General features: G+C 53.1%; 1 protein-coding gene across 1 annotated transcript in view; it reads right to left on the reverse strand.

The window, feature by feature from the left end:
• Positions 1-495: 495 nt before the first annotated feature.
• TNFRSF21 (TNF receptor superfamily member 21) overlaps positions 496-13,687 on the reverse strand; it is a gene marked incomplete at its 5' end in the record, with an annotated part of 34,926 nt that continues 21,734 nt past the window's right edge. Inside the window, 4 exons of the mRNA XM_081997997.1 lie at positions 496-1,375; positions 2,523-2,742; positions 5,091-5,144; positions 11,616-11,881. Of these exons, the coding sequence (XP_081854123.1) occupies positions 1,146-1,375; positions 2,523-2,742; positions 5,091-5,144; positions 11,616-11,881 (770 nt within the window). The 3' untranslated portion in view covers positions 496-1,145. The remainder of the gene's footprint in view (positions 1,376-2,522; positions 2,743-5,090; positions 5,145-11,615; positions 11,882-13,687) is intronic.

Here is a 13,687-nt window from a genome sequence, read left to right on the forward strand (position 1 = left end):
TAAATTAGTACACTGGAAGGCAATTTTTCGATTCATTCCCCTCTTCCCCCACTCCCACCCCTTCCCACGGGGCGGCACACACCACCCCCATATCATGATGTCTTGGAATTGAGCATAGTACAGACTGTTCGTTACGGGAGCGTAATAGTTGCAAATAGAATCATTCTTACGATGCAGCTTTTTTCCCCCGCCCCCCAACCTCTTTTAATAAAAAGTGAAGTGTGATTTGAAGATACTATTAAGACCGGGTAAGGTCTTCGGAGAACCTATCGTCGGCCACGTCTGTATAAAAACTAAGAGACACGAGTGTAAAAGCGCAGCTTGGCTGGAGTCTTGCGCCAGGAGAGCAGGACCACCGGCGGCCGCCTTCGCCTCCCCACGTCCAGCGCCGGCTCCCTCCGGGGCCCTGCTGCTCCCGCAAGCGGCAAGGCAAGGCAACGCCTTACATCCGACTGACGGCAAAGGACCTTTTCGTCGCCTCGAAGGTTGGTGGGACTGACCCTTTGCTTTGCTTTTAAAGAGCTTCTGCTTTAGCTTACAGGAGCGCGATGCGTTGTCCGGGTGAAAACCATACAATAAATAACCGTGCTAGTAAAATCTCGGCAATGGATATGAGCTATACCATAGTACATTTAAAAAAAAAAGTCAGCTCGGGTGGGAAGCTTAGCTGCATTAAGAGACGGTAACCAGCAACGATTTTTTTTTTTTTTGCGTGTTTTTGCCATTTACCGCTCTGAGGCGAAGGGAGGTGGTGGGAGATGGTCACTCCGAGTGACAGCTTTGACAGAAGAAGTGGGTTACAGAGCAATCCCCAATTCAGTGTGTTAAATTACACCAGATTCGTGATCTTTTAGTTCGTTAACTGCATTTTTTTTTTTTTAAAGTGCATTGACTGATCTGATTGGAATGAGAACAAGGAGGCTCAGGACGGGGTCAGAGGGTGCGAAGACTTGGACTGAGCGATAAGAGTTAAGGTGGAGGGGTGCAACGCTGGCAAACCGCCCCCCCTCCAGAAACCAAGGACACCTCAACGAAAATACTGGCCATATATTCTACAACAAAACCTGCCTGCGTATTGTCGTTCGTCTTAACGAGTGCCAAGCTAGCTCTAGCGGATATTCGGAGAGTGCGTGGTGAGCCATGGCCTACAGTAAGTCGGGAAGGTGGCTATAGACAGAGTCCAGGAGGGTCTGGCTGGCCTCCTGGCTCTTGACTCCGGCGATCTCAAATAGCCTGTCCAGCTTGTCTTCGGCCTGCGGGATCTCCTCTATCACGTGGAGCTCCTCAGGGTTGAGGATGTGCAGCATGTCGTCGAAGATGGGCTGCAGGTCGCAAGGGTCCAAGCGCACCTGGCGCAGGACGGTGTCCTTCTTTTCTGTAGGAGGAAAGGAGAGGGTGGTCAAGAAACCCACTCAGGAAACCTCCACTAGCCAGGGCTCGCTCTCCTTGGAGACCTTGGTCCACCCCCGGCTGCCACCTCTGGAGAGGGACATGCCGTGAGGAGAACGGAGGCAAAAGGTGGAGTGTGGCGAGCGATAGGGAGGGGAGAAGATGGAGAAGTCAGAGCTGCAGAAGCACGGCAGAGGCACCTAACCCAGGATCCTGCTAGAGCAAAGACAGCATTTATAAATGCTGAATGGCCAAGGTGGAAAAGCGAAGGCAGGAGGGGAGCCAAAACAGCTGAACACTGCTCTTTTGAGTTCCTCTCCTTGGGTCAGCTTCATTTTCACACCCAAGCATAAATTTGGCAGATGGATTGAGCTCAGTGTTTCGCCTTCATCAGAAGTTACAGATTAAATGCAGTAAGTTAAATGCAGTAAATTAAACTCCCTCAAAAAAGTAGCATATGTGTGTGACTAACAGTGATTTAGAATCACAGAATCATTAAGGTTGAAAAAGACCTTTAAGATCACCAAGTCCAACCACCAACCCAACACCACCATGCCCACTGAACCATGTCCTGAAGTGCCACGTCCACACGTTTTTTGAACGCTTCCAGTGATGGTGACTCCACCACCTCCCTGGGCAGCCTGTTCCAATGCCTGACCAGTCTCTCCATAAAGAATTTTTTCCTAATATCTAATCTAAACGTCACCTGGTGCAACTTGAGGCCCTTAAAGTCACATCCCAAGTCACACACTGCAGCAAGCAGGACCAAGGATGGGAAAAACAAAAATTCAGTCTTGAAATGATGTTTTTCTGGTTCCATCTCATGCAGTAACCCATGGGGCAAAAGTTAGGAGAAACCTCCTCAAACATCTAGGGATGCTACAACTTCTCTGGCAGCACTTCAAAGAGTTAAAAGCCTTCAAAGGCGTTTCCCCCTCTCACAACTGTATCATCTTTGCTAAGAGGACACTCTGGAATAGGAGCTGATAAATGTATCCTGGAGAGCCAGTTTTCCCGTTATTTACTTCTAACGCCATCGCATTGGGCAGCTCCGCCATGCGTGCCGACCGCAGGGGACATGCTGGGGCATCCCGTCAGCCCTCCCACCACCTCCCCTGGGCTGATTTTGGTACCTTTGGTAATAAAAGAGCCCGTCCGGCTGAGCGCGGAGGAGCCGCTGGAGGTCGAGTCGCACCGCAGGAGGGGCTCTGCTTCGTCGACAAAGAAGCATTTCTTCTCCGAAGGAGAGGGCTCCACGGTGAGGACGGCCGCCTCAGGGGGCTTGGGGCTGGGGCTGGGCGCGGGGCTGAGCGGGCTGGGGCTCACCGGCAGCGCCAGTCTGTCAGCTTCCAGCTTTGGAGGGGGAAAGAGAGGGAAAATTAACTTGAGGGGGGATGCTATGCGATGGGCTCGCACTCAAAACCATCTGCATGTGGGCTGTCAACACACCCCAGCCTATGCGGTCCCCGCATTCGGGTGGCCTCCCCCTCCCAGGGGACATGCTGACCCAGAGCGGGCGCTGAAGGTGACCTGGGGGGGACATCAGTGCTGGCATTTGGCACGTCAGGGCTCAACAGGCGGGAGGGGTAACGCAACCCCTGCTCTCGGTGGGAGCAGCCGCAGCACCAGGACGGTGCAACCACAGCGGAGCATTTGAACTTGGTTTTCCTTCTCGCCCTCAGGTTATTAAAGCCCAAAGCACAGCTCTCGGTGATGATGCCCAAGCAGGTAAGCTCCCCCAAAAAACCTGCTCCACAGCTACGGTTTGCTAAAAGCAAGGCATGGCCCGGCTCCGTGCCCCCGGCCGGTGCCGAAGCTGCAGGGCGAGAGCCGCGAGACCCCTCGGGGATCTCCACTGCCACACGCTCCGGTGACCGGCCGCACCGTAACGCCTCCAGTTAACGATTTGATCTCCCTGTCTCGCCCTTGCTCCCGTGAGCACCCCATTAACGTGTGATGGAGGAATCCACCCCACCAGACTCCGAGTTCAGGGCCGGGAAGGACAAGCAGGGGCTGGCGTTAACCACAACGTCACCCAAGTGCCTTTGCTTTCTGCTACCCTGATGCGAGCCCAGGGCAAGCATTCGGCTCCACGGTCCCGAAGGCACAGGCAGCAGCAAACACCACTGGGAAGCAGCATCCTTTGGGTGCCGGCGTGAACCCGCTTCCTAACTCGACCGTGCGCTGCATCTTCCTTCTTGCATCTCCTTCCCACCTGCGCGGCAGCAGCCAACGTTGCCCACCCTCCTCTGTCTCTCAGCATCCCCTCGGGGTGCAAATCTCAAGCAGAGCGTTTCTGGTTCCCACTCCCTGCAGGGACGAGAGGCTCAGGGTGCACCCCCACACCCCTGGCCGGCAGCTTCAGGCACCTCTGCAGGTCACCAGGTCCCCCCAGGCGGGTTGCTTTAAGGACCATCTAATATTTAACTCCCTCCCAAACGCCGCATCCCTGCTCAAGCTGCCACAGAGCAGAATTGCAAGCCCTGTCCACGTGCAAACCGCTCTCCCAACAGCGTTTTGCAGCCCTGTTTTCTCCTTCTACGGAGGGAAGACCAGGCTGTTCCTGCTAACACGCTTTTGCCTACTACCCAGGGATTAAAAGGCAAAATTCGGATTAAAGGCTGTGGGAAAAGGAGCTGCTGAGCCATCTCTGCGCCGGCATGGATGTGCCTGCGCATTCCTCATCCATGTCGAGGAATTTGCCACCCACAAATCACATGTCTGCTGAGACGCCCGTTAGTTCACATTAAATTAAGCCTGTTCCTGGTAGAATAAAAGGGTTTCAATGGGGGGGGGGGGAAATAAACAGGGGAGGATTTGTTCTAGCTCAGCATGTTATGCAATAGGCATGTTAAAAATAAAGGTCAGCTTTAATTTTTAATTAAAAGAATCTGCCTTCTCCTCTGAAACTCCCCTTCCCATACAGCTCATCGACAAGAATCGACCTGTCGCCTGTTGGGGACAAGCAGGGCAGGGACCAGAACAGCGGCTGGCCGCTTTCCAAATTGCGACCCTCTCCAATTTCCCCTCTAAAAAAAAAAAAAAAAAAGAAAAAAAAAAGAAAAAAAACAGGCTTTAGGGGTTAGTTTTTCCCCGTGCAACTCATCTATTTAATACCCAGCCACAAACCCACCTCCTGACTTCCAAAACAGGGCCCGACGGCCAAGGAGCAATTACAGGGAGGGCAGGGAGCCGCCAGCTGTCCCAGCTCTGCCTTCCCAGCAGAGGGGAAAAACCCTTCCCAGAAGCGTGCGAGTCATTTGGAGTTTAATTAAACAGCTGCTAAAGCAATGCTAGGGAAAAAAAAAAATAATCACCCGAGGTTGTTTGACTGTAGGCGTCCCGGGAGCCCAAAGCTTCCCAAAGAGCTGAACGGTTGCGAGCTTGAGGCAAAGCAAACAGGATGCTCGGGCGCGTGTTAATGTTTAAACCGTGGGAGGAAAGCGAGTGGGAATGAGGGTTTTGAAAGGCCGGGGAAAGCAAAAGGTTGCTGCGAGGTGAAGCCTGTGGAATAGGTGTAAAAATACGCTATTTGTGGCTCGTGACTCATTTGCTTCAAACCGCCTTGGCCATTCCTATTTGTAATGGTGGTGCGCGAGCGTCACCGACCTCTGGCTGGGGGAAAAAACCCACAACAACACAAACAACCCCAAAACCCCTCTGCAGCCCTTTTGCCTTCCCAGAGCCACCGCATTTCTCACCTTGCCGCCATCGTTGCAGGGGTCCTGCGCTTGCCACTGAGGCTGCATTTGCACCTGCACAGACAGACACACGGGAGACTGTCAGATGCACGGTCCTGCGTGAAAACCGAACGCGCCGCGGCGGCAGCCTCCCGTGACCGGTCCCTCGTACCAGGGCGCTCTGCCCACTTTTATTTTTTTGAGCACTGCAGCAAGAGGTTTGCTGTACCAATAAAAAAAAATTAAAAAAAAAAAAAATCCTAAAAGCTCCTGTGTAGTCACAGCCCTTTAGGATGTGGTTCAAGCACAGACACCCTCTTGGATCCCAAATGCAGCCCGGGAGCATCTGGGAGGATGCTCTAAGCCGCTGAGGGTATCTGCAGGTCCTTCCTACTAGGGAGAAAGGGGGACAGAAGGGGATGGGTGCAGAAGATGACATAGGCTTGGCTTGGTTTCCTTTTCACAGCTGCTCCCAGCAGCTCTGTTTGAACTGGCTGGTCCCATTTTCTGCCTTCGTTTTACTGCACCGCAATAAAAGCTCAGCTCGGGCAAACAGGAACGGCAGCTGCTGTTAGGAAGGAGCAGTCGTAGGCACTAAAAACCGAACCCAAAAACCAAACCTCCCTCGGGCGATGCTCCCCCGCAATTCCTCCTGCAGGAGTGTGGCTGTGCACCCTGCCCGGGCGGCGGGGGGGATATAAATTTAGCACCGAAGCGGCCGTTTCCCGGATTCCCTGCCGAAAGGTGACAGCCGGCTGACGCCAGCCCCATGCCCAGGTCTGTCAGGCCTCTGGAGGGGATTCGGGAGAAGCCCTGGCACGCGAAGCAGGGCGGGCTGGGCGGCGGCCCTGCGGAGGCCGGGGGGTGTCGGGGGGATGCTCTCGCTACAGTCCCCGGCGGCACGGGGAGGATCCGCCCAGGTGAGCGGCTCCATGGCGCACATGGTATTTGGGGGTCACCTTCAGGGCAGACCAGACCTTGGAAGGCAAAACACTGTTGGCCAGGCCATGAGGTCTCGCCAAGGCGGCAGAGACACAGCGACGGTGCGCAGGCGCTGCCGAGCTGGACGCAACCCCTTCGCCAGGATGGGAAGGGCACGAGGGTGCTCAGCACCCTGGGGTGGGAAAGACCAAGTGTCTTCCCTGTGTCCTTCACCTTACCGGCCAGACTTCAGAAGAGCGTTCGGCCACTGCTGCCGTGGTGGAGCCGGCATCCCTCAACACAAGGCAGCCCTGGAGAAGAGCTACTGGAGTCACACCTCACCATGACACAGGATGGGCAACTTCAGGTCTGGGGCGGGTTTAGATGCCAAGACCAAAATGCAGCCATCCACAGAGGAAGCAGCTCTTCCCCACCCGACCCAGCCATTTGTGCTTCTCCAGCAGGAGATACCATCTCAATGAGAGCTCCTGGTGGCTTCTCCTTTCTATGGATTTACCTGCCCACTTTTTCTACTCAAATCATGATGAAGAGTTGATGAAGCAGTGATGAAGAGTTTCCAAACTCAACTGCAGGCTGCGTAAGTCAGTACTGAGTTTGGCTCATTATAACCGCACCGTCTTCTAGTTTCATCTTACACTCCCAAGCCCTTTACACTGCAAATACAGGGACCCGAGGAGATGTGACTACCACAGCAGGGAAAACTCAGACATAACTGCATCTACTATAAAGTTTTTATTTTTGTGTTTGCGTTATTTATATTTGTATAACTTCATAAAGTATTAATTTTTTGTTTATTGCACATTCCCCAGCCTGGTTCAAACCCAATCTCAGTTTGCTGAAAATCAACTCATGGTTCAGAGCAAACCTGGAGGAAAACAGTGATGCTCGCTCCAGCAAAACCCAACCAGCCCTACCCCTTCCCTGGGGCACTGGCCACTTCGTCCTACAGCTTTATGCCTCAAATAAAGCCGGGATGCAAGTCCAGAAGGCAAAATTACATGCAATTTTGGCTTTTTTTGCTGGCTGCCTGGGCATTTCCAGCCCTTGGACCGCACCCCCCCCGGCTGGGAAATCCACCCAACACCTTCACCCTCACTCCACCGCCGAGGCGCAAGGTTAACGCAGTGCAAAACTAATTGCTAATTACAGGGTCCAGCCCAGATCTGCTTTGTCAAAAGAGGAAATGCAGGGGATGGGCAGGAGCTGTCAGGGGCTGGATTTGGGGAATGTTGCTCCAGGCTCTTGACACCCCCCCAGGGTTTTGACCTGCAAAAGAGGAAGAAAAGGAGCAAAAAGGCACGTGCCTGGACACGGGGCTGCTTTCACATCCTCTTCTCCTCTGGCACCCCCCAAAAACCCAGCCCTGGCATATCTGCTGATTCCCAGGATGATCAGCGGCATGCAGTTAGCCATGGACCTAAATCTCACCGGGCTCAGGGCTGCAGCCTCCCCCTCTCCATATTCAGCATCATCTCCCTTAGTAATTTTGGTGGGGTTGGTTTTTTGTTTTTTTTTTTTTTTTAAGCTTTGCTGAGGCTGCACTGCTGAACGCCCCGAGCAAGGCTGTTCGCTTCCCTTCCATCCGTTCCCTGAAGTATTTCAGCTGAGGCCAGCAGAGCCATAAATAAAAAGGTAAGAGCTCAAAGCATTGCTCACAGCAGGACACTTTGGGTAGCGACACGGCCAGCCCGGGAGAGCACAGATACCCCCTGGTATCTGCAAAATGCTGCCACGCACCCCCAAAAATCCCATTACCCAGCGCCTGCATTGCACAGAACTTTTCTGCTTTTAACCCCAAAATGGAGAATTGCTGGGATGGCAGTGGAAAACCTCTCTCTTTCCCCCCTCCACCCTCTTATTTTTGTTGTTGTCAGCACCAGTAATTTGAGGTGTGCCTGCGCTCGCTAAACAGCGCCCGGGCTCGCACGCCGCTGCCCGGCAAGCCCGCCTGCAAGGGCGAGAGGATTTGGAAACCTTGAGCTGGAGAAGCGTTCACGGCCAGGGCCAACCTTCAACAGGGGCCCTGCAAGTTAAACGCACCCCAAAAAACCTTCCCACAGCCGCTGGGCTCGCTGTATTTTCCGGATCAGCTGAAAAAACCCCAACAAACCCCTAGCAAAGCGATTCAGAGGGCTAATCTCGTTTTAACCTAAATTTATTCAGCGGGATGCAAAACCAGCATAATCTCCTGCAGCTAAGAAAGCCGGCAAGTCTTCAGCGGAGCTGCTCCCTGCCTGGGGGAAAACGTTCCTGCCACGTACCGTAACGCTCCAGAGACTCCCATTAACTCCCCTATTCCTACCGGGGGGTGTAAATATTTGGATTTCGGAGACCGAAAGGCTGCCGAGGGAGCTAGAGGAGAGAGCAGCTTCACCTCCACAGCTTTCACAGGCTGAAGCCGGACGCCAGATAAAAGATTTGGGACAAGGACGTGATAGCGGGTGGGGTGGGATGGTGAAGGGAGGCTGCCTGGGTTTAGGGTACGGATTTGCTGTCCGAGAGCTACGTCACTCATTAACACAACTTTTAGCTTTGAGTTGGGGGTGTCGGTGCTTTCTTATGAGACGGGACCATGGGGAAACCCCTCTCTTGCACCCAGGGATGCTGGGCAGGGCCAAAGGCATCACGGGCAGCCCAGCCACCCGCACATCCCTCCCGGGCTCACCTAGGACACGCCGGCACGCCTCGGATGCTTGGGTCACCACGCCGTTGGCCATAGCGAGGGTGCCTGCGTTTGCGTTGCTTATGAGAGTCCTCACTCCCTCCACAGCACAAAAAGCTCTTTTTTTTTTGTTCTGGTTGGTTTTTGGGGGTTTTTTGTGCAAGACCGCTTTTGCGGAGCCGGTTGCTGGAGGGGTGCAGCGCAGCACCCACGCCTGCCACCAACGGGGCAACCCGCTCCTTCGGATCAAACCAGTTCGGTACGGGGAGAAACTGCCGCGGTTTGCCTGCGTGTGGTCAGACAAATCATCGAGAGTCAAACTTGAATTAGCTCTAATTAAAGGCTTTCCAACCAACAGATTAAAAAAAGAAAAAAAAAAAAAAACCCCAAACCTAAAATCGACCTCAACACCCGCTCCCGGCATTGAGCGACCGGCTGCCGCAGCCGCTCGCGGTCTAGGCCACCGTGACGCAGCTCAGCGCCGGCACGAGGCTCCAGGGATTCGGTCTCCCTTGCAGAAGCCGCTTCCCACAGCTTTCCGCATCCCTCCCAGGGCCATTCCATCACCAGCCGCAGGCACAGCGCGGGAGCGGGAGAGGAGGCAGACGGGTTACGGCAGGTAATGCCAGCAGGTAACACACAGTGTGCTGCCGCGCCGAATCTGCGCCCCGGGCTGCTTTCGGGCTTTGGCATCCCACACGCTGCTTCAGCACGGCAACCGGCCCAGGACCTTCAGGGCAGAGGAAGGGCCAACACCTAAGGCTGAGCATGAGGGATGTTCACCCGAAGAAGCCCAGTCAGATGCATGGGGGAGGAGGATGTGTCAGCTCAGGTGAATTTGTTAAAAAACACCTCCTTTGCTGAAACAAGCCCCATTTTTCATGTGGACCCACCTAAGCCACCCGCTCAAAAGATCAGCCACCCAATTTTACCAATTTCTAGGAAAACAAGCGAAAGCCACAGGGGACCACCAGGCTCCGGGTACTGCTGGATGCTGAGGAACACAATACACTGTTTTAAAAAACGAGAAGTGTCCTCCAGGAGAGCTGGTTGGGAAATCCAGCAGACTTGCATACGAGTATCCATGAGACTTGGGTTTGCCCGTTCTCTGGAACACTGGCTCACCGCATTTTCAGTTACGGACGCACACCAAAGGTGAGCAAACGGCTCGTGGTTACTCCATCGCTGGGAGTACACCATCCCGACAAGTCACCTGATAAACTCTGTCCCTGGAGCTGCCACCCACATTTTTGTGCTGTTTGAGAAGAAGCACCTGATACTCTTGGCCAAAACAGCACAATGCTCAGGAGCGTTGAGCGCCACACAACCCAAATCTGTTAATTAGGCATTGTGCTGACCAACGAGCCCCATGTTTTATCTGATGTCCTAGCCCAGCACTTTGCTGTAGCATTCAAAGTCAAAGCAGTAACTAGGACAGAGGTTACTACTACCTCCTCCAGGAGAGCAAGAGGACATTGTGTCCTTCTGGGACATTGCACACACTGGCAACTTTAATTCACATGTGCAAAATGACAATCTTCTCTGCCTCTCTTCTTTTCCTAACCATAGCTTTGTCTCAGGCTTTTGATTTCATTTTTTCGATCTTTGATATTAAAAAACCCCTATCTTGGAGCATGGTAGGAAATGAAAAAAGCTACATGCTGCTTAGGGGAGCTGGAAGGAAGAAAACAGCAACTGAACGGGAGCAGGAGTGATCGGGCAGCTGGCAAAGTGAACCTAACCAAAATTTGGGCAGGACACACAGGGCAATGCTTGGCACACACCTGACTCCGGGTCTCTCAAAAACAGAAGCCCTGGACCCCTTCTAACACATCAAAAACTGTGACTTCCCACTGTGATTACAAGGGACCCAGATGTTCGGTACACTAAATGAAGTCATGCGGGATAGTGACATGGTGAAGGGACCACGGTCCCTCTTACAGAGGGAATTCTGGGATGGTCAAAATGGGATTTGGGAATCACCTGCCCTGACAAACACTCTGCCCCACAAGCTTTGCTATACATGAAGGTCCACCAAGGACCCCACCAAGTTCCCAGAGAAGTTTGCAGGCACCTGCTCATTCCCCTTTGGGTTTGGGTCACTGCTAAGGTTAATGGGAGATGTTTCACCAACTGCTTTAGGGGGAAGAGCCCTCCCTTGACCATCCACACCTTCATCCATGTGTCATCCCATTGGCTTTCACATTCAGAAGAAGCTCCATCCATCACCTTTACCAGCACTTCCAGAAGGCCACCCAATTATCAGAGCCAAAAAACTGAAAGCACACTGACAGGTAAGGCAGGCGTAGCCAAAAAAACCTGCAAAAGTCACCAAAGCACCTCCCAATGACCTACACCCAGCCAAGACCCTACTGCAGGATATTCTGCAGCAATTTATTTATTCTCCCAAAATATGGGACAGGTTGTTTTAAGCCCAGAGCTGCCAAAGAAGGGCAACTACTCTGGAGGACAGCACACATGGACTCCCCCATGCCCCTAGTCTCCACCTTGGAGGAAGCAACTCCCTGGTCCACAACAGCAACATTAGTGCTCAAGGACGCTTGGCCCTTCCCACAAAATCCTGGGCTTTAGTTATAGCATTTAAGAGCAAGTTTAAAGGGGGATGCTTTTTCCTCTGCATCCCCAGCATGAAGGCTCAAGTACCAGGTCCTCCTGGTGACCTTCAAAGACACGTGCAAACCACAACATGTGGGACTCAAGAGCTTGTCAAAACTTTAACAAGGTTTTGAGCAAACCTTGGGAAAGGTTTGCTTGACAGCAATGTAAAGCTTAAATAAAAGCCCCTGAGGAGCTCTGGGCAGGGGAGATGGAGTCCAGCTACTTGGCTATTAGCAGAGTCTCACGCACCCACATGCTCGCCACGGCCGGACAAGACCCGTGCCACATCAGACAAGAACGTGCCAAGCCCAGCCCGTCGTTACCGGTGTGGTGTCCTCCATCAAGCCTCGGATCTTCTCCACCACGTCGTTGCGGCGGTGCTGGCGGAGGGCGCTGATGAGCTGGGCCAGGCTGGCCTCGGGCCCGCGGATGGTCCAGTGCTGCAAGGCGGCGTAGGCACGCTCATGGTCGGCCGCGTAGCCGTTGGAGAAAGCCGCCACCTCACGCTCGCTGGCGTTGCACAGGAACTGGTAGATGTCCTTCCACTGGCTCCCAACCTGGGCTGCCACCAGCTTCAGGATGTCGATGCCTGTGGGGCAGAAGTGCTACAGGTGAGGCACGGGGGTCTGCAGCCTCTCGGCATTGCAGATCTAAGATTTAGCAAAGCTTTTCCCATCCCCAAATAGCCACGCTTCGCTCTTCTTTGAGTGGCCTTTGTTTGGAGATTTTACCAGCATTACTGAAGACCTTCCACAAGCCCAAGGAGCTCTGCAGACGAGCAGTGCCCGTAATGAGCTCAACACCTGCTGTGGAAGTAAGGGGCATCAGATCCATAGGTTGCTCCAACCGAGGTACACGCACTCTAAAATTAACCATGTTAACTTAACTGTAAAATTTCCTGTGCTCTTCAGCACAGGAAAAACCCTGGCACTGAGCCACCGCACGGCTGCGGAAGCGGGGGGGATGGCAACGCGCTCGCCCGTACACCTGCATCGCAGCCACCACTTCGAAGAGGAGCTGGATTAACAGGTGAGTCACCTTCTGCTCTGCTCTCGGGAGACCTGACCTGGAGTCCTGCGTCCAGCTGTGGAGCTCTCGGCACAGGAGAGACATGGACCTGCTGGAGCGGGGGCCGGAGGAGGCCCCAGCGATGCTCCGAGGGCTGGAACAGCTCTGCTGGGAGGACAGGCTGGGAGAGCTGGGGGGGCTCAGCCTGGAGCAGAGAAGGCTCCGGGGAAACCTTAGTGCAGCTGCCAGGGCTTAAAGGGGGTTGGTAACAAAGATGGGGACAGACTGTTTAGCAGAGCCTGTGCAACAGGACAAGGGGTAATGGTTTTAAACAAAAAGAGGGCAGATCTAGACTAGATATAAGGAAGAAATTTTTCACCATGAGGGTGGTGAAACCCTGGCCCAGGTTGCCCAGAGAGGTGGTCGATGCCCCATCCCTGGAAACACCCCAGGTCAGGCTGGACGGGGCTCTGAGCAACCTGATCTAGTTGAAGATGTCCCTGCTCACTGCAGGGGGGTTGGATTAGATGGCCTTGAAAGGTCCCTTCCAACCCAAACTGTGATTTCTATCACAAAGCACCTGTAGCAGCTACACATTTCCCCCAGAAAAGCCCTTGAGACACGTTGGTTCAAGGCAGTGAGGGTTTCCTCCCTTTAGCTTTGGGAGCAATGCAAACAGCTGCTCATCCTTGCATCTACTCAGAGGTCATGAGTCAAATTTTCAAATAAAGCCATAATAGCCAATTAATTCTGTTTAACCAAGACCGGCAACACCTTGTTTCGAACTACCACATGAAGAGTCAGTACAGGTGAGCTGCAAAGAGAAACTCACTTTCTCCAGAGAGGTAACTTACACCTCAGGTTTCCTCGCGAGCCAGCACACCCCCATCGCTACAGGGACTGCTCCTCGCAGCATCATTAAGGTTGGAAAAGACCTCTAAGATCAAGTCCAACCATCAACCCAACACCACCAAGCCCACTAAACCATGTCCTGAAGTGCCACGTCCACATGTTTTTTGAACACTTCCAGTGATGGTGACTCCACCACCTCCCCGGACAGCCCGTTCCAGTGCTTGACCTCCGTCCCTCTGTGGGCACGACGGCCGAGTCAGCAAAACTACCTGCTCCCGGAGGAATATCATAGTCAGGGTCTTTCCTGTTGACCTAAAATTTAGCCATTTCTAATGCAGTTAAGAACAAACCTCCCAACCGCAACTTCAGGTCACAGTCCTTAATATAGCCAAATAGATACATACATACATATAGATAAAATGATATAGCCCGATATAGATATATTGGTATCTCTTTTTATATATCTGTATATAAACTATAGAGCCTGATATATATTTTTATCTCCTTTTTATACATGTGTATATGTATATATATA

The sequence above is a fragment of the Phaethon aethereus genome (assembly GCF_964289735.1).
Source record: "Phaethon aethereus genome assembly, chromosome: 3".
In the NCBI taxonomy this organism is placed as follows: domain Eukaryota; kingdom Metazoa; phylum Chordata; class Aves; order Phaethontiformes; family Phaethontidae; genus Phaethon; species Phaethon aethereus.